The 24,927-nt window shown below is 50.6% G+C and overlaps 1 protein-coding gene across 1 annotated transcript; it reads left to right on the forward strand.

Moving 5' to 3' along the window:
• Positions 1-9,940: 9,940 nt before the first annotated feature.
• Positions 9,941-21,358, forward strand: WNT8B (Wnt family member 8B). Its single transcript, XM_010200486.2, has 6 exons — positions 9,941-9,999; positions 15,804-15,837; positions 17,084-17,222; positions 18,601-18,726; positions 20,314-20,456; positions 20,801-21,358. The coding sequence occupies exons 1-6, from the start codon at positions 9,941-9,943 to the stop codon at positions 21,356-21,358; spliced, it is 1,059 nt and encodes a 352-aa protein (XP_010198788.2).
• The last annotated feature ends 3,569 nt before the right edge of the window (positions 21,359-24,927 follow it).

Genomic DNA, 24,927 nt, shown 5'->3' on the forward strand with positions numbered 1-24,927 from the left:
GCCAGACAGCTGCTTCCAGCCTGGTGCCCCTGGCTTTCTCAGGAGCCACATACCACTTACCAACTGGGAAAAAGTCTCCATTTGCAGGTGGCTGCACCACACCAGGCTGGACACAGGGGAAAGGAAAGCCACAGCTTCTGAACATGCTTTCCTTGCTTCAAGATCAAGGCCTTCAGGGACAGGGAGGACTTTTTAAATCCTTGTTATGAAACACAGCTTCCGGCCTATGACAACTCAGGGGTGGGACCATAACAACAGGGTTAAAGTACTCCCAACAGCGGAGAGGTGTGAAGTGCATACAGTGCGTAAATAGCAGGAGAAAAGCAGAATGGCAGCAAAAAAGGAGAAAAGTAGCAGGAAAGGAGCAAAAGAGAACACTTGCAGAAAAGCAGCAGCAAAGGACCAAATCAAGCAGAAAGGCCGCAGAAAAAGAGGAGCAAGGCAGCAGAAAAAGAGGAGCAAGGCAGCAGAAAAAGAGGAGCAAGGCAGCAGAAAAAGAGGAGCAAGGCAGCAAGGCGGCAGAAAAGGAGCAACTGGTTGCACGCTGCTGCTTCTCAAGTGCCTCCCTTGGACCATGCCCCTGACCCACTGAAGGTACCCCCACGCGTCAATGCAGCGCCTGCCAGAAGCGCGGCTCAGTGCTGCCGCCTGGCGGACACAGGCCACGGCGTGCTCAGCGCTGCCTCCCGATGGTGACAGGCGGTATTGCAGCCAGGGAGCCACACTTGTGCAGATGTACTCGTTTGTGTGTCCCCCCCTACCGTGAGCAAAGGAGAAAGGCAGCAGCAAAGGAGCAAGGCAGAAAGGCAGCAGCAAAGGAGCAAGGCAGTGAGGAAAGCTCGTTAGGTGAAGGAAAGAAGGCAAGCCAGTAAAATGCAGAGGCAACAAACTCCAACGAACATAAGAGTGAAAAATTAATACCGTTGGGTCTCTGGGAAGACCAGAGATGTTCAAAAAAAGAAGAGGTATGGATAAAAGCAAACTGGCTGTTACTAGTGGGCAGAGCAATGAAAGCCATTGGGCGGAATCAGCGGGACCGCAACCGCCGCTGTGCATGCGAAAGGGGCGTGACCACGTGCGATGAGGGGCGGAACCACTTGCGCTGGGGAGGGTGGGCACGGAGTGTGATGCTCCCTTCGCTTCTGAGGTTTTCTTAGGGCTTTTCCCCAAGGTAATAACTTCGGCCATTTCTCCTTTGGCACATGAGAACGAGAGCTGGCCTGCTGGACAGCTACCCCCAGCCAGGGGCATCCGACTTCCCGGGAGCCCCACAGCAGCAAGGCAGAGTCAATGTGAATCCAGCGGAGGGCATTACACTTTTTCCCAGTCCGCGTTCACTCTCGGGGCAGCTGCAGCTCTGGGCTCGCCCCGGTTCCTCGCTCACCTTCTCCCGAGGAGCAGAAGTCTGACTCTCCACGGCTCCCAAGGGCAGGGAAGCAGCCCTTAGGAGAGTCAGCCGCCATCATTACACGGGACTCTGCACATGCACCGCTTCCGAGCGTCGTGTCGGGTTTTGGTCACCTGGCAACAGCACCGGGGAGGAGCTAAACAGACGTACGCCTCCGCGCGTGCGCAGTTGCGCGCTACAATACCGCATTTTGACCACTTGGTGACAGCATCGAGCATCCGAGGGTGCAGTGCTCGGTTTTGATCACAGGGTGGCAGCAACGTCATTAAACCAGCGCTGCAATGCCGACTTTTCACCACCTGATGGCGCAATGGAGCCGCCGAGCTGCTGTACCCGAGTGTGGCCACGGGGCGGCAGCACCGAGCCGCGTCCTGCGGGCGGGGGCGGAGGCAGCAGCGCCAACTAAACGGGAACAAATAAAATCAATTACTGAAAGAATGAATTAGTATGTTCCAGTTTGCACTGGGGGCTGAAGGATGTGAAGGGCAAAAATTAAAAATAGAGACAGCAAAAATTACAACTGAGATGAAAGAAGATGTAAAAAGTGACTGTGCTCACTGAATATGACAAATAAGATAAATACAGGGACTTTAAAAGCAACAGTGATAAATGAAAAAGCAAAAAGTGGAGGCATCACACTGAAATGGATACAATAACGGGCGTGTCAAATTGAGGAGAGTATGTAAAGGCCAGACACTCAAACAATAAAGGGGACTGCAGACCAGCCACATGGAATAAGGAAATAATTTCTTAACACTGGCAGCTCCCTAAAAAGGAGACCTAGGAGGATGTGTGAAAACATGGAAGCACTAAGGAATAAGAAGAAATCAACACAAATAAAGCCACAGACATGGGGGGGAGACATCAAAAGAACATTTCAAAAGCAAGAGGCTTTTAGGGAAATGAAAGGGCAAGATTCTGAAACCAGGCAGCAGAGTAAAAAACAGGCAAAAAATTAAATAGAGTGGCACAAACAAAAGGAAAAAAAAATTCATTTTAACAAAACAGAGAATACAATTAGGCATAGAAAGAACATTTAGAACCTGATGAGCTGATTGAGGAACTAATTAAGGAAGAGAGAGGAAAAAATAGGAAATCATGCCAGCAAAATAAAAGGTGTAGAAAAAGGAATTTTCAAAGAGGCAGTAATAAGGGAAGCAAGAACTAATTAAGACAGTGAACTAAAATTGCAATTGTCTGTGGCAATGCAAAGCCACAGACAAAAAAATCCAGAGCTCTATTTGCCATTTAGGAGTGCGATTTAGAGCCCAACTCCCACCTAACATTAAAGAAAAACTCCTAATATTAGGCCTTACATGGAAGTCCTCTGACCTTCTACGTTCCATCTGCTTTACTGCTGCTGAACCGCTCCACCTCAAAGGGTGACAGTGCAGACAGCAGCTCCAGGAAAATGAAATGCGTCTGGAACAAAAGAGAAAGATTTACCATTAAACTCTCTTGTCACTCCTCTACACAAAACAGCTGAACTTAAAAAAAATGTGCATTCAAATCTGCTTTCTACTAGATACTGTGCTTAACCTTGAGCAGTCCTGAAGCTCTGACCTCAGCCAGCCACCGCTGCTTTCCTAAACATCAAAATGCACCTGCCCAAACTGCTTAACCTCACCTCAGCAATCAACAGAGGGACAGGTAGAGCCCCGACTCCAAAACAGCCCAGGACCAAAATAAGCTCCCTTACTAGAGGCTGTGGCTCATATACCCCCGGCTCATAATCACTGCTCTTATCACAAACACCTGGGAAAGGACAGAGGCAGCTACAGGGAGCCACAAAGGCTTCCAGGGGAGCAGCAATCAGGCTTCACCTCTGCCTCAGGCTTACTGTGTGGAAAGGGTGGGATGGAAAAAGCCATCCTGCCTGGAAAGGAGGATGTTGCTCTTGCAGTGCAAACACATCTCTAGGATTGGCAATGTGAACAGATTAAGATTTAAACAGAGCTGTTCTAGGGCAGAGACAGAAAAAAATAAAGATGCCGTATTTAACTATGTGGGGAAGTAGTTTCTTTACATTACACAATGCAACCCAATGCCATTCCTAATAGAGCTGTAACGCCAATACTGAACCAAATCCAGCTGAAACCCAACCTTCCAGACCCTAACCAGTTACTACAAGTGCTGTTGCACATGAGTGGCTCCTGAGCTGCATTTTTCCATGATGAATCCCCTTTTGTTTCTGTTTTCCCTTGTAACTCACCTACCTGTTCCCATAGGTACAGGGTAGGCTTTCCATTCCACTTCCTCATGTCCTCTCCACGGCTGCATAGGCAGACCCACAGGATACCCTGGTGTGTGTACCCTCTGTAACTCCTCCCTTGATCTGAGGACACAATAGCTGAGACATGGGCCCATACAGGTGGGGAGTAGGATAAGTGGGTTTTTTTAATTGATGGAGTTCCTGGGCCAGTTTCTCCCCAGCTGAGACACAGAACCATACACAGGGAGGAAGAGAGACTTCCTCCATACTGTCAGTTGGCCAATCGCTTCATGCACCGTTTGCCCCTCACCTTCTTTCCCACAAATGAATGTCAATGCATTGGCATAACACGGTGGTACACTTTCTAGGAACTTTTGCCACATAAGGGGTTGTAAAACCCTCTTTCAGGACTGCACAGTTACTACCTAGTGAATTCAAGTACCATTATGAACATTGCAAACAAAATCATTGCTGCTATAGAGAACTGCAAACCACAATCCCTAGTTTATCCAAGGCAGTGTTACAAAACTGAATAACTTAACTCACTGCTGACCTCACAGGGAGGTGTTTGCACACACAAGCTGCTCAAAGGACATGGACCAAAACAGCAACATTTAAATCAACAGGAATGTCAAAACAAAGTCTTGCACTAGATTACAGAACACAAGAGGTCCTGAGGATTCAGGAGATTGCAGCGTAAACTTATCCTGTGACTATGAAATTGACGGTTATTTAAGTTTATTATTATCAACTGCAATATCTGTTTCTGTGCAGCCCCGTGCAACAATTCCACGTCAGAACTGATGGGCTCAGAAATGCTGAAAAATAAAACATAGAAACATAATTTCAGGAACTGGGAGGTTTCAGGCACCTCTGGGAACCTTTCCAGTGCCTCCACCCCTGACACGCTGCCGGGCTCCAACCCAAAGCCGGTGGCTGCCCGAACCCCGGTGCCCTTTTATCAGCTACAACTCGCCCCTCGCACCCCAGTGCTGGAGCCGCAGTGGGCTTCAAACAGGTCCGGCCCCGCTCCCACCCACCCCCAGTGCCTCCAGACCCGCACCAACTCCCACCACGCCTGAAGGACAATGTCCCACAGCCTGCTGCCCACATTCTCTTCGTGCCCCCAGGATGTCACTGCCCTCCTTGCCCACCAGGCCACGCTGCTGTGCCACGCTTACTTTGCTGCCCACCAGAAATCCCCTGTCCCTCTCCTCAGAGCTGTTCTCCAGCAGCTCACCCCCAGCCTGTGCTGGGGCAGGGGGTTCTTCCTCCCCAGGAGCATGACTCTGCACTTGCCCTCGCTGAACATCAGCAGCTCCCTCTCTGCCCAACTCTCGGCCTGTCCACCTCTCACTGAATGACAGCACAGTCTCTGTGCATCAGCCCCTGCTCCCAGCTCAGTGGTGGCAGGGAACTGGCTGAGGGAACGTCCTGTTGATGTAGAGCTTTATACTAACATGTGCTAATAAACCTTATACTAACTTATCGCAATAGTATAAAGCTTATTTTTCAGACAGGACAAAATTCACACAAGCTGTAAAAGGTCACGCTTATCTCCTCACACAATACCTCCGGGGTCCTCCAACTTCCTTGAGGGCAGAAACCGGTTCTGCGAGGGGCCAAGCGATATCTGAAGATCAGGGGTGAGAAAGCCTCAGGACTTATCAGCCTTCATCTCCCAATGCCCCAAAGACCATCACCGGCCATCACTGGCGATCACCGGGAGACATCACGCAAATGAAAGGAAGGAAAGACCTAATTTACATGCGAAATCGGGGACAGGTTGTGTCTTTGCCTAGGCGGATAATGTCATCATATGATTTTGTAACTTTGTAACAAACATAAGTCAAGTAAGTTGCCGAGTCGGGGGCGCACGTTTGTGGTGGAGCGATCCCCCGTGCGCCCGGCGCCGAATAAACAGACCTTCTTTATAACTCTTTGAGTTATAGAGTTTGATTCCGCAAGTCACAGTTCCTGATGCAGGTCATTGCTACAGACCCCCATCCCAGAGCAGCCGTGCAAAGAGCTTTGCCCCAGCAAGGGCACGTTTCACGAAAGGGATAGGATCACAGCCAGTGGTGGCTTCAACAATGAAGTGGCAACAAAGGGGCTGAATAGCACCAATGCTTTGCTTTGCTAAACCAGGCTGTGCAGCAAAGGCGCTGCAATGACCCATCGGACCTTCCAGCACCAACAACAGCTGCTCAAACTGCACAACCCTAACAGCAATGGACACTTTCATAGCCTTGCTTCTTCATTAACTCAGCAGTCGTTACTCAAGCAGCAGATACGGAGCATAAAAACACAGCAGGAGGAAAGAGGACAACGGGAAAAATAAGACGATGGTTACAGACTAAGAAGCAGAGAAATAAAGGTAAAGGGAAAAGAACAGTGAGGTGGACACGGTAGAAAAACAAACAGGGTCTGGGGGCGGGACAGAAGAGCGAGAACCTTATGAACAGGTAGCAAAACAGACAGATCAAGAAATAATCTGAATGCGATTAATAGAGATGGCAGGAGAGATGAGGGGCGGGGGAAAGCACTGGGCTACAGAAAAAGAATAGCTAGGGTGCAGGACAGTGAGATACAGTAAGACAACAGGCTGAGCAGAGAGATAAGAAAGAATGAGACAGACGTTGGTACAGAGATATACCAATGAAAAGTTAGGGAGAAGATGGAGGAGAGAACAAGAGGGATAGGCAGCAAGGCACAAATGGAGGAAAAAAAACTAACGTCAGAGACACGGAGAGTAGAAGAGTGAGAGTGCCAAAACAGAAAATTGGGGAACAACAACAAAAGACTGTGATGGGCAGCAGGCGAGACAGATATCTGAAAGATACCTCTGAACACGAGAGCGCCCGGGGATGCCGCCGGTACCTGCTGAGTCGTCGCTGAGCTCGGGGGCCGCCCGCCCCTCGGAGCCGGGCACGGAGGGCTCCCGCAGAGAAGCGCCGAGGCTCAGCAAGCCGCCGCCACCGCTTGCCGGCGCTCACGCCGCGTCCCGCGGCGCCTTTCCCTCCTCCGCGCCCCGTGCCGCCGAGGACCGGCTCTGCCTCCGCTCGCCCACGGACAAGGGCGGACGAAAGCTCGGCCCCTCTCCGTTTCGCACCCCCGCCTCCCCAAACACGCGCTGCCCCGCGCGGGATTCCCTCGAGAGCCGAGCCCCGACCGGCGCTGCCCGGACCGACTCCGGGCAGCCCCTCCCCGTGCGCCTGCCGCGCCGGCCCCGCCGCCCTGCTCGGGCCTCTCCCCGAGCCAAACACCGCGCCCCCGCACAGTTTTTCCGTCGGGCGGTCGCTCGGCTCTCCAGGGCTGCGCCTGGGTCCGGGCAGCCGCGGTCCCGCCGCCGGCACGGCGCACGCGCAGCTCCCGCACCGCAGCAGCGCCGAGCACCGCACGGGACGCGCCGCTGCGCCGCTTCTGCCCAGCCCGGAACAACCAACCACGAACTTGCTGGGGCCTGAGCGGCCACTGAGCAAGTCGTTGGGTTTTGGACAGCTGCAGTGCCTGTCGGCCCGTTTTTCTTCGTTTCCACCCTTGGGCGTGCTGCCTAATGTTGAGCAGTGTTTGGTCGATGCGGTCTGGCCCTGCAAAAATCACCTATTCAGTATATCACCCTGAGGTTTGAGAGATGGAAGGGACCAAGCAGGCCCCTTGGCTGCCTCTCATACCTCTGGTGGCTAAGCAGCTAATTGGGAAGAAGTAGATGCTTGACTGGTGACAGGACTTCTGACATCTCCTTCACCTGTGCAGTTGCTTGGGCTGGAGAGGGAATGTTCAACATGTAGCTCATGATGATGTCTCAGAGACCTGAGGAGTGTCCAGGACAGGATCGGGAACTTGGCTTGTGGGGTTGCCTCTGACATCTGATGATGGAGAGGCAGCTGGGTCCAAAGCACCCTGGTTCTGCTGGTGCTTCTGTGTGCTTGGAGGAAGGCCAGGATGTCTTCTGTAACAGCTAATAATAATAAACTCTTTATTTTGGATCTATCTACAATTATTTTTTTTCCCTCATCATTGCAATCCACTACTTTGTCATGGAAAAAAAAAAAAACCCACAGCTAATTGCAGGGAACCAGGTGATGTCCTTCTTCTCTAGTTGGCCAAGACACATCAGAAGTGTTGAGTGATTTCAAAATGCTGTTGCTGCAGGACTCAAGGAATGGGAAAAACTTGATTCAAGAGTTCTGAAACAAACATTTGGAGACTTATAAGAAACCACTGGAAATTATTCTTCTTTTTCCTACCATCAGAAATAAATGCCAAGTGCAGGGTGGCAGCATTGCCTATGTCCCACCAGAGCTGTACCAGTGAGGCTGAGATTCCAGTGGGTGAGCAGCATCACTGCAGCCCCTCAGCTTCTGCAGCTGCTCCCTACACTAGGCCCAGGATAGTCTTTTCTAGCAGGGAGAGTACAGCCACTTCACACTACTTGAATTAGCCTACCAAAACCATTAAACTGTGCTAAACTTCACATTTCAGTTCACTATAATGAATAAATGAAGTAATAAAGAGCTTATTTCCTTCACCTTTAAATGTCTGGGGTTTAACCTTCCACTAGATAAATTTTCAAGCTTTTTCTCAGGGTACATAGCACCTTAGTTTTTAAAATGCACCTCCAGGATCTGGGGCTTTAATTAGTGCAAATTCCATTAGCCTTGCTGTAATAGGATGCAGCTGGGAGGCGCAGCTAGCCCTGGGATCAGTTGCTGAGAGCTGCATTTTCTCCTCACCTAGCTACTTGCAAACAGTTCAGCAACTCCCCAGGGCAAGGAGCTTGCTGGCTAGATGGGCAGCAGTCTAGGAAAACTTCATGTTTTGCCAGTGGTTCCCTCCATACTGGGCCCCGTGTGCCTGGACAGAGCTCCCTGGCTTAAGCAGAGCTGGGCATGGGATGGCCAAAGTTCATCTGAAAGCAAATCTCTGACAGGCAGATTTTCCTTTGCTGAGACTGTGCAACTCAGGAGGGACTTTCATCTGCCTGAGGTGGCCTTGAACAATGCTCAGCCTCCAGCCAGCCTTGCCTAATGGCTCAGCCACGGGGTCTTGCTTCCCCTCAAGTCCAGGCTTTTGCCCAGCATCTGCACCCACACCCTGGTTGAAATGAGTTTGACTGGTCTCAGATCACATTTTAACTGATTATGTCCACAGCACAAAACTGCGGTGTGGAGAAGATGCTCCTCTAGCTTTGGGACATGGTGGCACAGCTGTTCCTCTTGCCCCAGGGCTGGTCAGAGTGGCTGTGGTGGGCAGTGTGGCAGTAACTGGGATGTCCTACGTGGCCAGGAAGCATAGGCTGTGTGCACTTATAAGTAGCTCCATAAGCTCTTGGCCTGCAATAAGCCCTCACTGAGAGATCGCTGACCCACACAAATGGACTTTATAAGAAACCTCAAAAGCAAAAAATGAAGGAGGAACGGGAAGATTTAGTCAGAGGGCTTTTTCCTGGGGTGACAGTGGCATATGACACACAGGAGGTGAGAAGGAGCAGGTGACTGTGATGAAGGAGGTGTAGATGGAGGTAGGAACTGGCCCCTATTCACCCTAAACTCCTTGGGGAGACTGAGGCAGCCGTTCACATATCTATTTCCCATCCTTCTCCATGAAACATGGTGTATGGCTTCCAAGCAGTGGGTACAGGAAGTCCAAACCCAAGACTCCCATCCCTGAGCACTTAGCACACCCTGACCCAAGCAGCATCTGTGAGGCAGGAGGAGGTGAGGGCACACTGAAAGCAGCCCTTCCAGTTGCCTTTGTGGGGGGAATAGAGAGACAGGGCAGTGCCAGTGGAGATTGAATCTAGTGATTACTTTGAGGGATTTGCTGTCTCTTTCTTTATCCCTCACTCTCTCTGTTTCTTTCTCTTTTTTTTCTATTGTGCTTTGTTTTCCTCATTTCCCTCCCTCTTATCCCTTTCGTGGCGCATTTGTCTTCGAGAAACCTGGGGTGTTCTTTTCATCAGTTCAATCTCTCTCTGGCACTTGAATCCTGATTGGCTGAAGGACTTGGGGAAAAAAAAATCTTTAATTAAGTAGATAATCTCTTCTTAGGAAGTTCTGTGGCTCCATTTCACCAACGCCCTTTAGCTCTTACTTTAGGATTGGTTACCCTTCACAGAAGTTGGGATTCAGGGGGCATACGCCTCTTCATCACACCGGGACCGCCGAGTGGAAAATAACTCCATCCCTTCCTTCATTTTATTGTTTCTTTTTTTTGTTTTATTTTTCTTTTCTCCAGTGTTAGTGGTACCCAAGGGGTTTGTTTTTTTTTTTTTTATGATCTCCTTTCTTTTTCTTTATTTGGATTTTGTATTTCACATGGACCCTTATCTGGGCATCTTCTTCCTCACTCCTTTCTTCCAGTCCTGCTGTGCCTGGTGAGTATCGAGAGCACTTCAGTCTGTGTCACTGGCAGGTGCCCTTCCTGGACACCCTAAGAAAATACCTCTTCACCTTCCTAAACGACTCCTTCTCTTTCCCACTTACCTAAGTTCTGGTCTTTAATGGGACCAGATATTTAACAAAGTCTCAACACACTCATTGGCAGGAAGGTTAGATCTAAGAAAGTCCTCTATTTCCCCTCCACCTCCCAACAATAATTATATGGGCTGTATCCTGGACTGGGGTAAAATAGAGTTGAGGCAAGAGCATGTGGAGGATGTAGCCCCTCACTGGGGCTGATAACCCAATAGGAGATCTGGGGTTTTCTGTTTATCCAAAGGCTCACAGTCAGCTTGTCTCTTGTCTTAATTGAATCCCACGCTCCCCGAAGAGGACAGTCCCAGATTAAGAGCTCAGAGCCAGCAGAGTTAGATTCATAGGAGCATCACTCCAGATGAGCAGCCTGAGACATAGGCCCTTTGGAAGGCACAAGATTTGGATCACAAATGGCTGAAATTCACATATTAAGATTTCCTGGGGAGAAGCTTTTGGTATGGAGATTGCTACAGCTTGGTTCCCAACCACCTGGGTCGGGTCGGACCAGTTCCCCTGAGCACAAACCTGCAGTCACCTCATTGACTTAATTTCTGGAAAGTTTTTATAAGGGTGAGCAGAAAGAAATTACGCTGGCATCAGATCTCATATCATTCCTTGTGAAGTGTGTCTATCCCACACTCAAATGAAGGGGGACTCAAATGGCCTGGCTCTATAGGTATTTTTTCCTATGTGATTTTTACTGGGTACCTCAACTTTATGCTCCGTTTCTGTGATGCCCTGGGGAACCTGCTCAGTGGATTACAGCCTTAGCTGTAATGGCAAGAAAAGTCTTCCCCTGCCCAGTTATTAAAACTCCCTGCCTCCCCATAGCAGATCTCTGGGTTTATTACCATGGATGGAGAAACAAAATCTTCAGAAAGGAAAACTGAAGAGTAAATGGGAACTCGTTCCCATTAGGCTGGGAGTGAAATTTATGTTCTTTCAGATATTTTCTACTCCTTTTATTAAAATAATGGTGAACAATTTGTACATCTCTAAACATTATACGGTAGCAAACTCAAGACAGATCTCCCTTCTGAAACAAGGGGAATGTGTGTGTTAAATAGAGGCGCTAGGCAGGAACTTGTGCTGATTCTGGTTTTTTCCTGCTTTTCCTATGTACATCTCTTGCTTTCTTCAATAGAAACAAATTTAGAATACAGTAAAAGAATTTTAAAATAAACATTTTAAAAACACAATTCAAAGGGGAGACATTTCAGAGCACAGGGATAAATACAGAAATCTCAGGCATGCCTTTTTCAATGCAAGTTGGATGCCTATATTCCTTGTCTGCCTTTCGGAAGTTTTTACCCAAGATAAAAGTTTACACATCAAGATAGCCCTGCTTCTCTTCTTGTGTTGCTCATAGGTCCCAGTTTCCTGAGAGAAAGGAAAATAGCAAACTTTGTTTAAAATTATCATATTACAGACACTGTCCCTTAACTCTTGAGAAGGAAAAGGCAAAGTTTGGGGGAATCATACATCAATCCTGCTTGCAAGTTTTGCTAGTCTTCTTTATCTAATGCAACTGCTTGAAATGCAACAAGATTCTTTTTTTTTTTTTAATGTGATTTAATCATGATAACTGGGAGAGGGGGGCAATATAAATCAACATATATATATACATATATATATATGTGTGGCTGCTTCCCTTCTCTGAGTGTGGATTACATTCTGCCATGTCAGATAGGTTGAATGGTCAGCATGCTTCTAAACAAGAAGATGTCAGAGTTTCATTTAGGAACTAAAAATCAAATAAACCAAACAAAATAGAAAGAAGAGAAAAAGGAAAAAAGAAAGGTAAAGTTCCAAACGTTACCAAGTGGCCTCCTGATCTCTTGTCCGGTGGGAGTGATGTAACAATCTCTAATGCAGCAGCTTGGTTTCTTATGCTTCAGCTGTGGGATTGCCTTTAGTTTCCAGCATCAGTGATTTCCTGATAACTTTGTACTTGAGAAGGAAACTCAGTATTTTAGTATTTTATATATGTAAAATATAACGGGGCAGCTGCTTGGCAGGGTTATTTGCTATCAGGTTCAATAAAACTAAGCTACTGAACATCTGCCATAGGTGCTCATTAGCTTTGAGATAACTTCCTAAAAATAGGATGTAGTGAAAATCCCTTGCCCTAGATTTGTTTTTTACCTGTGTTTAGAGTTGGAGTGAGGGAAGAAACATGGGCTGAGGAGAGGACTGAAGAACCTGGTGGGATTCCTCTCTACCTGCAGAGGTCTGTCCCTGATCCGCTTCAGTCCACATAATGCCTTCAGTCCTGGAGCTTGAAGATAGAGGGAAAGGGGTTTAGATAGCTAGAAAACCTGTAAGCTTTCCAGTGGAGAAAACATTTCAAGCATTTCCTGTTATGTCTGATTTCAGAAAGTTTTTTAAAGATCCCTGTGGTGACCCAAAGTGCTGGGAACGGGGTGGGTTTGCACCCGCCCTGAATGCAGAGCACTAGCTTAGGATTACCCAAATAAAGAAATAAATAAGGATAACAAAGAAAAAACATGCTACAGGGACAAAAACGAAGAGATTCCCTTTCATAGTGATTCCTATTTGCAGCACAGAGATGACTCTATTGGCATTGTCAGCATCTGTGGAGCGAGCGGCTTAATTACCCTCTGCTCTTGCTGGAGACTGTAGCCAGAAGAGAGATGCATTTTTTCTTAGATAGATCACATAAGCAAAGACAAAACACCCAGATTTTTCTCTGCATTATTATCTTTCCTTCCCTCTGAGCATAAGTGAGACAAATTGCTCCAGCCATACAAAAGTCCCGTATCCCCTTCTCCTGAATCCAGTTGCAGCACAAGAGTTAAATGGGGGGGGCAGGGTGGGGGGGGGTGGTCAAGTGTACCAGTCTAAATGAATCCTTTACCTGACTTAGTCCTACAAACCTGACCGGTAGTATGCCTGCCTGTTGATCAGAGAGCTCAGGGAAAGTGCCCTCCATCTCTCTGGTTAAATAAAAATGTTTAGAATATCCCTCTGAGGAACTGATACTGTACCATTCGCTCAGCTGTAGATGGTGAATTGGCATATCCCGAATTTGGCCTTTTGGTGAACCTTGAGGTTTACCCCAGGAGGAGCAGATCCTCTGCTTCAATGCAGTTGTGTCATTTGACACCTGCTAACAGGCTGCTTTGCTGTAAACCCTGAATTTGTGGATTACTATTCTCCTCCTAGCAGTTGCTCAGAAGTTCCTAATCCAAGATGAGGCCAGTGAGAGTTTGAAACAAATCTTTCTTTCACACTGTGAATTTGTGTTTTCCTACCCAGATGTGAAGTAATGTGAATGGGATGTATCTCTTGTTTTAGCCACAACAGCAAGATAAGAGAGGACTCACAATTCTCTAGATCTTGCCCACACAGGGGCATTTTACCAGGGTTTTCTCACTACCACAGAGAGCCATCCTGACACCATCCCTAGTGTGGTCCCCACAGCAAAGTACTTAAGGTCAAGGCAAAGGACAGGAGGGAAACCAGATGGAAAAAATGACTTGTTCATGCTGCTACCCAGTTGCATTGGGGAAGGGGACCCACGGAGCTTACACTGCCTGAATAGTCCCGGATTCATGGCCCTGTGTGATTCAGGTCACCCGATGCTCTAATCACCCGGCTACAGATGCTGTCTCTCCAAGTCCCAGGAAATATTTAATTAGCTATACAATGCAGAAGCAGCTCCCAAAGGAAAATTCCTCTGCAAAATAGCCATCGACATCATGTTAAAGTACCCATGGGGGCTGGAGCACAGCTGGGTCTGAATCTCAGGCCTGGAACAAAGGGAAAGGATCTCCTTGTCTCACAGCACCTTGGTACAGCCCTCTCCCTCCTGTTTTGACCCAGGGGAATATCTTTCCCAAAACAAGTTTAATCAATATGGACACATTTTTCTCCAAAAAGAAAAAAGTTAGACTTACCAGGGTGAAACTTTGCAAACTTTTCTAAGCTGTAAGAGCAAATATCAGGTTTCTTGTGATTTTGACCAAGCTAAAATTATGAGACCTCCTTTTTGTGGTGTGCCTTGGAGAGGATCTCTGTGAGGGCAGTCCTAACAGAGGTGAAACTGGAAGTCCCTGACAGCAGAGGTTTTCCAGGGTAGGGAAACACCCTATCCAAATCTCTCACGGGTCTCATGTCTGGGCACCAGTCCTGCCACCCTGTCTGCCCTGGCAGATGTGTCCATGGCAGTACTGCAGCATGGCTATGCTTTGCTCCCTTACCAGCAATACCTGTGGTTCCAAGCAGCATCACTTGAAGACGTGTAAGGAGGAAAAACCATACTCCAACTCATGTCTATCTGCCTTGCACCTAGTCACGCTCTGCCTAGCTACTGGGATTTTCAGGAAATGGAGAGGAGCTGGAAAAACAGCAAGCATCATTGCATGCCAAGTAGCCCAGCTGCAGAGTGGAGCATGCCACGAAACTGAAGGGCAGACTGTGGGTTAATACTCTGCAAGGGCTAGCTCAAAAGGGGGGCATCCTCTACTGGAAGACATCCAGCATTTGAAGCACAACATCAGCTTGAGAAACAGCTGGAGAGCCCTGTTTGTCTCAGTACATGCTTTAGCCTTTTCCCAGTCATTCGTTCCCTGCAAGGTCTCAAGCCACTCACGTCACCTCTCTGGCCCCAGTGCCCTCCCCCAGGGATAACAGCACTCACCCACCTCCCCAGAGACTCACCAGAAATAGTGATGAGGGTTATTGTTCAAACCCAGAGAGACTGGAATGAGGTGTTTGTAGGAGAAAGCTTCCTTTTCTTGCTTCATTTTTGGCTAAGGGTACTTGGTATCAGCTCTTGGCCCCTTTAAAAGCCTCAATCCTTTCCACCATGACACAGCTAAGCTGGATTCACCCAGCTATCCTCCAGATTCCTAATGGTGGTCACTGCACTGCACGGAGCTCTGACACTGACTGGCCTATTGCACTGAAACAGCCTTTCTTGCTGGAGGAGACTCAGGTCAGCCAGCATCAGCTCTGCAAGCCCCTGGGGAGAGGGATGGAGACCAGTCACACTGGCTTGTGGCCCTTGGAAATGATCCCTTTACACTTTCAGTGGGAACACCAGAAAGCTTAATTTTGGCTAGGTCTGCCCCACCTCACCCAGCCTCACTTTCCCCTGTGCAGTGTTCCAGCAGGATGGGGAGGGCAAGCACGACATGACCGAGAGGAAAAGTGTGGGTAGGCAGAGCTGGCATCACAGGAAAATGGGCAACCACGATCTGGGGGGATGCTGCTGTGACACAGGCTGTGAAGAAGCAGGGAGGTGACCGCCCCTCCTCCCCTCCACATGGTCCTGCAAGAAGAGTGATGCCAGCACTGGGTCCAGCTCTGGAGGCTGAGGGCAGCGCTGCCCTGAGTTAAGTTGAGCAGCAGTCAGGGAAAGTAAAAAGCAAAGCTGGGGGAACAGGAGAGCACTGAAAAAACGGGGGGATGGACACAAAGGGCAGACATGCAGAAGAAAGGAAAAGGAGGGAACAGCAAAAAGGGTCCTGCCCAGGGAGAAGCAGGGTAGGGGAAAGAAGAAAGCACTAGTCTCAGCTCACAGAAAGCAGTGAGGAGAGACAGGGAAAGAGACCAAGCGTGGCTGCAGGCAGGAGATATGGAGGCTACAGAGGGTGAGAGAAGAGCCCTGGGATGCCAGGCATTCCCCAGGCCCCTCCACTATCACCCCCTCTCTTCTGACTCTGTCTCTGTCTTCCAGGTCAGTGAATAATTTCCTGATGACGGGCCCCAAGGTAAGAGAAATCCCTTTGATCTCTCCCCTTGATTCCACTAACCTCAGGGAGAGAGGGAGGGGCTCCCCCTTCCCACTCCTCTCCACCCAGCCCAGGCTAGAGCTCCCCTCACCCTCCAGGCCTCCAGCAACAACCTTCCAGCAACCACACCTCCTTGGGCTGTATCAACCCTAAACACATTTGTCTGGGGGTCCCTTTGAGCTGACTGGGGACAGATTTTGAGATCTGTGTCTTCGCACCAGCTGAGGATCTCACCTGTCATCTGTCACTTCCTGATGATCGGGCTAGCACCAGGACCCATGTTCACCCAGCTGGAAAGGTACTTTCTGTAGGTCCTGCAAAACATTCTTCCCCGAGGAGTACAACTGGAATTAGCAGGAGCTTGTCCAGTGTTTTTAACCCACCGCCTCCTTGCAACTCTCAAAGGCTTTATTTCCTAGTCAGGACCAGTTGTAAAGTTGACCCAATTTTTGTTTTGGCTGCTCCTTGGGAAGACCTCAAGCCCACTCAGCTCTTTCTGTGCTCTTAGAGCTATGATGAAATGACCTTGCCCCAAAGCACAGACCATCCCCCTTGGACTGTGGTGAAGGAGGAGGTAGGCTGAGGCAACCGCTGGCTGGGAGCTCTGTGGTGTCCGAGGAGAAGGCTCTGCCTCCTCTCATGCTGGAGAGCTGGGGAGGCTGGCTAGCATGCCTCCTCATGTGGCTAACAACTCATCCTTCTCCCCCTAGGAGGCTCAGGCTCTGACCCAGCATAGTGGAAAATACGTTTACTGCTGCTGGTGGTGAGCTCCACTCTCCTCGGGAGCTCAGCCTGAGACACCTCCTCAGCTCTGCACAGCGTGTCTCTGTAAGATGGCACACAGGTTATTTTCAGCTGAATGACAGCCTCCTGGGGAGCCTGGGGATCATGTTCTTCCTGCTGTTTTGCACCATGCTTCTCTATCCACCTAGACCTGAAAGCAGCAGGACTCAAAATGTGCAGCACAGGGCAGGATCAGCCCCACTGCTGTGTGGGAAGTAGCTGGGGCTACACCAGCTCTGCACTGACTGTGATGAAAACTAGGGCTTCTGAGGGACTGTCCTGGACACTGGGAGTAGCCTGGGGATGTTCCTTGCCTGTCAGCTGCAGGGCTGCCCCTGCGTGCTGGCCAACACATCCTGACTCAGTTTTGCAAGTTCATGCTGGAGGGGCTGAAGCGAGGCACACACCATCTCTCCCTCCTGACCCACTGCTCTGCTCCTAGGCCTATCTCATCTACTCCAGCAGCGTGGCGGCCGGGGCACAGAGCGGCATCGAGGAGTGCAAGTTCCAGTTTGCCTGGGACCGCTGGAACTGCCCCGAGAGGGCACTGCAGCTCTCCAGCCACGGTGGGCTGCGCAGCGGTAAGGAAAGCATTGGATACCACTTCTGGGATTCCCTCGCTACAGGTTAGAGTCCCTGGGCCCCTACTCTCTTCCCAAGTGCCTCATTTTTGTCCCAGTCCCCACCTGGGATGTGCCTCTCCCAGCAATGCCCCAGGAGACCCCTTCATCCATCATCTCCCAGACACACACTGGGATCTAGTTTCAAGTCCAGGCAGCCTCACAATGCCAGCACCACCTCCGGATCCACTAAACCCCAGCTTGCATAGAGCAGGAAGATCCCACCAACCCTCCCACAACTGCCTCCCCACCAGGACACACCACCCCCACCATTGCCTGCTGGATACGCGATGCCGAGGTGCCCCTCACCAGGCTGCCCAGGGGAGGCTCGGAACCAGCACCAAGGGCAAGGGATGGCAAGCAGAGGGATGGGGCTAAAGGGAGCAAGACAAAGCTCATCAGTGACTGTGCTGTGGCCAACGGGCAGGAGAAAAGTCTTGCCACAGCTTCCAGATGTCAGACTCACTTTGGGCAGAAATCCAGCGTCCATGACCTGTGCCCCTGCAGAACATGGGGCTGTAGTCCTTGTCCCCGTATCCCATTCATTATCCATGTGCAGGTCCCGGGAAACATTCCAGTGCTTACCTGGTCCTCTAGACCTGCGTATGATGCTGGGCTGAGCTTGTGCCTGCCCTGTACAGGCAGGACCTAGGTATGGACGAGAGCCTCAGGTCTCTGGTGAGACTGGCAGCAGACAAGGGACCAGGGTTCCAGGCAAAGATGGACAATGCAGACCCTTGAGAAGGCAATTACAGCACAAAGTAACATTCTGGAACTGTGAGCAGGCCCCTGAACTGTTCCCATCAAGCTTACTTGCTCAGATCCAGGCCTTGCTGGTATTAAATGAAAGCCAAAGGCTCAGTGAAGTCAGGCAATCAGCACACTGAGCCTGATGGGTAGGTATGGTCACTGCTCTGAGCCCTGGACAATGTCCAGCAGAGAAAGTAAGGCTCAAGGGACTGGTAAGGAAAGAGCATTTTGATCCTTGGAGAGGACCCCTTCCCCTCTGGTACATATTAGTGAGATGTGCAGGACATTTGTCCCTCTGCTTTATCCGCACTGCTGAGCTCCTCCTGAGGACAGCTGAGTGCTAAACTCATCCACAGCCTTGGAAATGGCACGAGTCATTCTGAGTCAAACTCGGGAGCCTCTGTCTTTCTGCAGCTCAAGCCAAAACTGAGCTAATCTGACATGCAGGGCCTCCCCTCCAGCCCACAGAGTCGTGCCCGTTGCAAATGTCTCCCTACAGAGTCCTGCCTGTTTACAGGAGTCATTTCTAATGCTGGTCTCACCATGAAATCTGTAGCACTTCTGCTTTCCTTGTATTCCCACCTGACAGCAAACCGAGAGACCGCTTTTGTGCACGCCATCAGCTCTGCGGGCGTCATGTACACGCTGACTCGCAACTGCAGCCTCGGCGACTTCGACAACTGTGGCTGTGACGACTCCCGCAATGGACAGCTGGGTAAGGAGACACCAGCTGCCATCCCTCCCTCACATCCCAGGCGGCAGGAGACAGCTCTCCTCCTTTGCTGAGACCTGCAGGAACAACAACTCCTCCTGGTCCCCACACTTGGAAATCATACCCGGAGCAGAACTTCACCTGGCTTGAACCAGAGTAGCTGCCTCCAATTCACATCAGCTGAGGCTGTGCCCTTACTGTTTTCCATTACTTTCTAAATGAACAAGTAAGCATCAAGGGGTTGCACTTTCCCTGGTTCAAATCAAGAACAACTCTGTTTAAGCTGCTGGAGGAACTGACTGTGCCATGCGGGCAGAGGAGAGGAGCTGACGCTGTGCTTCCAAGCGGCAGGTCTGGTCAGAGCAGCATCCATCAAGGGACCTTGGGGTTCCCAGGGTCTGCAGGAGCAGGGTGACCTCAGAACAGAATTACCGGGAGGGAAAGGAGGGTGGTAATCACAGACTCCTCCAGTGTTTGCCAGCAAGGCTGTCGCAACACAGCCTTCATCCTGGTCCTGTTGCAGCAGTACCCAGGCTTGCAGCCACTAAGCACCCCTGCCTGTGGAACCCCAGGCTGCACCAATCCAGCTCTCCACTCAGCTTTCATGGCAAAACACTGACACTTCGGTCTTTTGTTTTGAATGGAAAGAGGTCAAATATTAAACTATCAAAATATTTTCAAAGCCATTCCCTCCCCAGACACACTGGGCAATGGGTACATATTAGTTTATGACAAGCTCCTCTGGAGCACTCAGTGTTTAGTAATTTGCTTTATTGGCCGATAGTTTTTAAAGCAGTCCCTGCTTGGTAGGTGTCCAAGACATGTGGTAATCCTTCTCTAGCAGAGCAAGAACTTAGGGCAATGACACATCCAGATTTCAAATTTTTGTATAGAATTTGACATTTTCCTCTAGGACAAGGAGAAGTCAACTGCATAACATATTTCCAGTCGGCAGTTATTGAGCTCCCAGGCAGTTAGGAAAAATATCCTCCACCTTTCGCTGTGCAGTTTCGTGGTTCTGTGCTGACTCTTTATGATATTTGGAAAACCACACCCTTCTGAGATGCCAGACATCATCCCAGGTGTACTGAAAAGAGGTCCTCTTTGATATATGTGTGCCAAGCTTGGGCTGTTTCTGTCAGAGGGGAATTTGCTCCCTCTGACCAGGGGGTCTCTGCCAGTTTGCTACTCCATTGCTAGCAAGGTGCTGTCCCTGTGAGTCAGGCTGAACCAGTTCAAGTCCGTGTTTGAAGGAAGGTGATCAAAGACCCAAAGACTTATCTATATAGCTGCTAATGCATGATAACTGAATGCTTCTGGATGTTGCTCTCTAGAAAGCTTGGCAATCCCTGGGTTTGTCGCACAGGACATGCTCCTCTGCTGCCTGTGTGAGCCATTCGGTATCCAGCCCTCAGTAAAAGGGTGAGGCCAAGTGGAGGGAATCAGGGATCACCACAAGGCAGGGCGCTGGATTTGCCCCACAGCCTCTGCTCCCTTCCATCCGTTCTGAGACATTTCCTTGTCCCCAGAGCCACAAGCCAAGCAGGCAAGAGGTTGGTTCCCTAACAGCACACATCTGGTCTTTCCTAGGGGGCCAAGGCTGGCTATGGGGAGGCTGCAGCGATAACGTGGGCTTTGGGGAAGCCATTTCCAAGCAGTTTGTGGATGCCCTGGAAACTGGACAAGATGCCCGAGCTGCTATGAACCTGCATAACAACGAGGCGGGTAGAAAGGTGAGGTTAAAAGCACGTGTCCAGAGGAACAACTACCTTGCTGAAAAGGGAACGGCAGCGGTACTGATGCAAGGGGTGGCGGTGGTTTAAGGTAGCAACTCTCCCATGGTTACACTGTTAATGGATTGCTGCTGTCCTCTTTCCCCAGTTTAAGTAGGGGAGGGAGCACCGTGGAGAAGGAAATCTGGGAGCTTTAAGCCAACAGCCCCTGGGCAGGATTAGTGTAGAGAGAGGGTCAGTGGCAAACAGCTTCGCTGCCCTGCAGCCCTGTTTCTCCATGCAGTGCGGCACAGAAATGACCCCTCTGGGTTTTTCCCTGAATCCTCTCTTTCCCCACCCTGTAGGCTGTGAAAGGGACCATGAAGCGGACCTGCAAATGCCACGGAGTGTCTGGGAGCTGCACCACTCAGACCTGCTGGCTGCAGCTGCCCGAGTTTCGGGAGGTGGGCACTTACCTCAAGGAGAGGTACCACAAAGCACTGAAGGTGGACTTGCTGCAGGGGGCAGGGAACAGCGCTGCCAGCCGGGGTGCCATCGCCGAGACCTTCAGCTCCATCTCCAAGAAGGAGCTGGTCCACTTAGAAGACTCTCCTGACTACTGCCTGGAGAACAAGACGCTGGGGCTGCTGGGCACGGAGGGCAGGGAGTGCCTGAAGAGGGGCAAGGCCCTCAGCAAGTGGGAGAAGCGAAGCTGCCGGCGGCTGTGTGGGGACTGCGGGCTGGCGGTGGAGGAGAGGCGAGCCGAGATGGTGTCCAGCTGCAACTGCAAGTTCCACTGGTGCTGCGCCGTGCGGTGCGAGCAGTGCCGCAAGAGGGTCACCAAGTACTTCTGCGTGCGCAAGGAGAAGCGCGAGCGCAGCGGCGGCGGCGGGGCCGGACGCAAGCTCAAAAGAAAGTTCTGACATGCCTCTGTGCCTCCATGGCCTTGCCTGCCCCTCTGCTCTCCTGCTCTCCCCAGCAGCACCTGGCAGTGTTCCCCTCTGGCTTAGTTTTGTCTCCTTCCCAATGTCACCTCCCTGGGGCTCGGGCAAAGCAAAAGAGCTTGCATGAGCCCCTGGGCCTTGGCCGTACAGGGTATTTCCCATTAGTGCAGTGGCTGATGACTTCTGGGAAAACCCGCAAGTCTTGATAAAACAAGCTGAGATTTGGTCCCCTCAACTCAGAGTCATTCTACCCAGTGATTAGGGTTTCATCCTGGAAAGCACGGGTGGTCATGGTGGCTCCTGGTCTTTTGAGTTTGTCTGTTCTCCAAACAAGCACCTGCCCTGGGCTTTTGAGTAAGGGAGATCAACAATTAGAAAAGCACAAGGAAACTGAGATGGCATCACTAGAGTTGGACAACTCAGAGCGCTAATCCCTAAACAGAAGAGGCTTCTAGTACCTTAAAAATTAGAGGCACTAACAGTTGTTATTGCCTTTTATTAAGCCCTGTGCTATGAGTGAATAGCTGTGCAACTCCCTCCTGGAGTAAACCAGCCTCCAGGAGGCCACAGCATCTCCTCCCATCCTCTGACAGCTTTGCTAAGCTCTACCATGCTTTACTTTGCATTTCAGATAACAGCAGCAAGATTGAGGCTGCTGCTTGACCTGCTCCTTCACTATCTGCCCAAAAGAGGAGTCCCATCACTTGCTCTTTACACACTTTGTATCTCCTAAGCCTCTAGGCCTGGTCTCCGATTTTACCCCAGCATCTCCATCAAAGCCCTCGACTGATGCCATAAAGGTGCCCTCCCACTTCTCCAGTCTCTTCTTTCCTCCCAAATCTCTCCCTGAGAGGAGCTGCCAGCTGAGCCCATTCCCCACCTCCTGGCCTCCTTGCCGAGCACTCTTACCCCGCCAGCTAACTAACTAAATACTTGCTCCTAGTCTGAGAAGATAACGTCAGTGACTATTTAATGGTGTTGTAAATAGCAAAGTGAAGCACTTTGAAGTTTAATTTATTGTACAGTTACTGTGATGTATACATAGCAGCTTTTCCTCTACTGCTTACTGTATATATTCTATAGGCTAAGCAAGCAGCAGGAAGATGTGGTTGATGCATCTCTGTTCCCTTGCCGTGGCTGGGAGAGGGGAGGAAGAAGTTGTCAGCTATAGGGCCCGGGGACACTCACTGCACCACCACAGCGGATCTCTCTGGGCTGTGAGGTTATTGTCTGCTTTGCCATTTGAAGTGTCCTTTATCCAAATGAGAAGCCAGCAGAACCGAGTTACTGGCCCTCAAACCTGTCTTGTAGCCAATATTTGTAAACCAATAGCCAATGCAATAAATCAGTAGCCAAGTGCTTGCAAAATGCTGTTGTGTCGAAGTAGTTGGGTGGTGTTTTTCATTCAGCTGTGTGTTGGGGTGAGTGTAGTAACAGTTCTGGAGACTAAAGCCCAGCAGCTTACCATCTGTTCAGCACAAGAGCTGATCCATTCCCTCCGGCCAGCATAACCTCAGCCCTGACCAGGAGGGGAAAAGGCCTGTGTTCTCCTTGAGCTCACTTGAGGTTGCATCCAACTGCAATGCAGCTGCCAGGAGGAACAGGGAGGGGAGGTGGGCAGACAAGGGCCCACTGTCCACTTGAGAGATGATACATTAAGGACATCGAGCAGACTGTATGAATCTTAGATATCAAATATGCCCTTGGTCTTGATACTGCTGTGGTGGGAGTGGGAATCTGGAGTTAGGGCAAGCTGGGGTCTCACCAGAGCAACAGAATTCACATCCAGCAAGAGTCTGGTCTTTCAAATACTGCAAGAAACAACCTTAGTCCCGTCTCAGGGAAAGCTGAGACACTTCCACTTCACACACAACCTACCGGCTGTTTGGGCCAAGGTCCTTATCAGTACGGGGACCCTGCCTTCGGCCTCCCTTGCATCTCCATCAGCGGTTCCCCACCTCCCTGCGTCAGGAGCGCATCTTCAGGCAGAAAGGCAAAGAAGGCCTCTCACTCAGCAGGGAAACTCTAGCACCGCAAGGCAAAGGATGGTCCCTCTGTGTGTGTGTGTGTGTGTGTGTGTGTGTGTGTGTGTGTCCCGTTCCCCTGCCAGCTGGAAACGTAAGACGACACGGGCACCGTTTCCCATCCCTCCCCGCTCCGTGCTGCCCCATCCCTCCCCAGCTGACACTGTTGCCCCTCAGAGTTGCCCCACACAGGCCACGGCCCAGCCTGCAGCGTGCCCGCCGGGCAACGTGCCGCCGCTGCCGAGGGGCCCCGGGAGCCCCCGAGCGGGATCCCGGCAGGGGGAACGGCGGCGGTGCAGCTGCGAATGTGCTGACCTCGGGAGCGGGTCGGGCCCGAGGGTCCCCCCGCCCTGCCGCACCGGGCCCGCGGCGGGAAAGGCACCGCTGCCATTGTGCAGCGGCATTGGATGCTTCCATGTATTCATTTCGGTTTAATGAAGGCGCATTCCTCAGAGGAGAAATATTTACATTCAGCTTCCCAGGTGGCCACCTTCGCCCAGATGACACACAAACAGGCAGCCCCCCCCCCCCGCTCCCTTTTCCAATCCAAACCTCTTTAGAGGGCTCAGGGAGGAGGGGAGAGGGGCTGCTGCGGGAGCAGAATAGAGAAGGGAACAAAATGCTAATAAATCGGCCAGCCAGTCCTTTTCCCCTCCCCTCCCCTCCGTGGAGTCAATGAAAAGTGTCATTTCATATGCTAATCCCCCTCCGATCTCTTCACAACACCTTTTCCGAAAAGTGTTTGGGAAAAGTCCTTGTGTCCCGCTTACAGCTCCCTGCCGCTTCGGATTCCTTCTTGTCTAAGGCCGTGGCCCCCGTGTGGGTCTCTCCCTCCAGCGGGGCTCCTTACAAAACACATCTCAACAAAGACTTTGGAGTTCATCAGCCTCCCACTGAAATTCACAGCTGCTGAACAAACTAATCCCCTCTCTTGGCCTTTCTTCCTTTCAATGGGTTCTTGGCTTCAAAGACACTTTGGGAAAGGACTTTGTGGGGACTCACACTGCTCCCTCAATAGAAGTTAGTGCAAGCATTATCTTCAGAGCAAGTGGCTTTACAAACAAATACTGCCTAACAATCTCTGCCCCTCCAGCTCCTCAAACACACACAAGCCTAGCCTGCAGACATGATGTTATCTGCAACAGGATTAGAGCTCTGTTCTCCCTGCACAGGGATCCTTTCCTACTACACCCCCAATTCTTTGTCAACCAGAAAGGCCACCTCACCTCATCCACCCAACAGAACACTTTCTGTGTGCAGCGCTGCCATGGCAGCAGATGCCCCTGTGGGAGGATGCCAGGCCACAGAGCCACTGTCCCTAGACCAGAAGCTGACACCAAATAGCAGAGGCAGTGCCATAGATTGAGGATTGCTTTCTAGGGGGGCTCGTGAGGACATTGCCGAGGCCACAGAGCCAGGGCTTCCACCACAAGCCTCTCAGACCCTCATGAGGGTCACCTCACTTCTTCCCTGGTTTGTCCACCAAGAGTTTTAGGGACAGTGTTCACTGGGGTAAACCTGAAG

Source organism: Colius striatus, chromosome 8 (assembly GCF_028858725.1).
Source record: "Colius striatus isolate bColStr4 chromosome 8, bColStr4.1.hap1, whole genome shotgun sequence".
Classification (NCBI taxonomy): domain Eukaryota; kingdom Metazoa; phylum Chordata; class Aves; order Coliiformes; family Coliidae; genus Colius; species Colius striatus.

Coding starts and splice junctions, on each gene's coding strand:
- WNT8B (XM_010200486.2), top strand. CDS start 9,941: ATGGACCCTTATCTGGGCATCTTCTTCCTCACTCCTTTCTTCCAGTCC. Junction 10,000..15,803: donor TTCCAGTCCTGCTGTGCCTG/GTGAGTATCGAG, acceptor TCTGTCTTCCAG/GTCAGTGAATAATTTCCTGA. Junction 17,223..18,600: donor CCACGGTGGGCTGCGCAGCG/GTAAGGAAAGCA, acceptor CCCACCTGACAG/CAAACCGAGAGACCGCTTTT.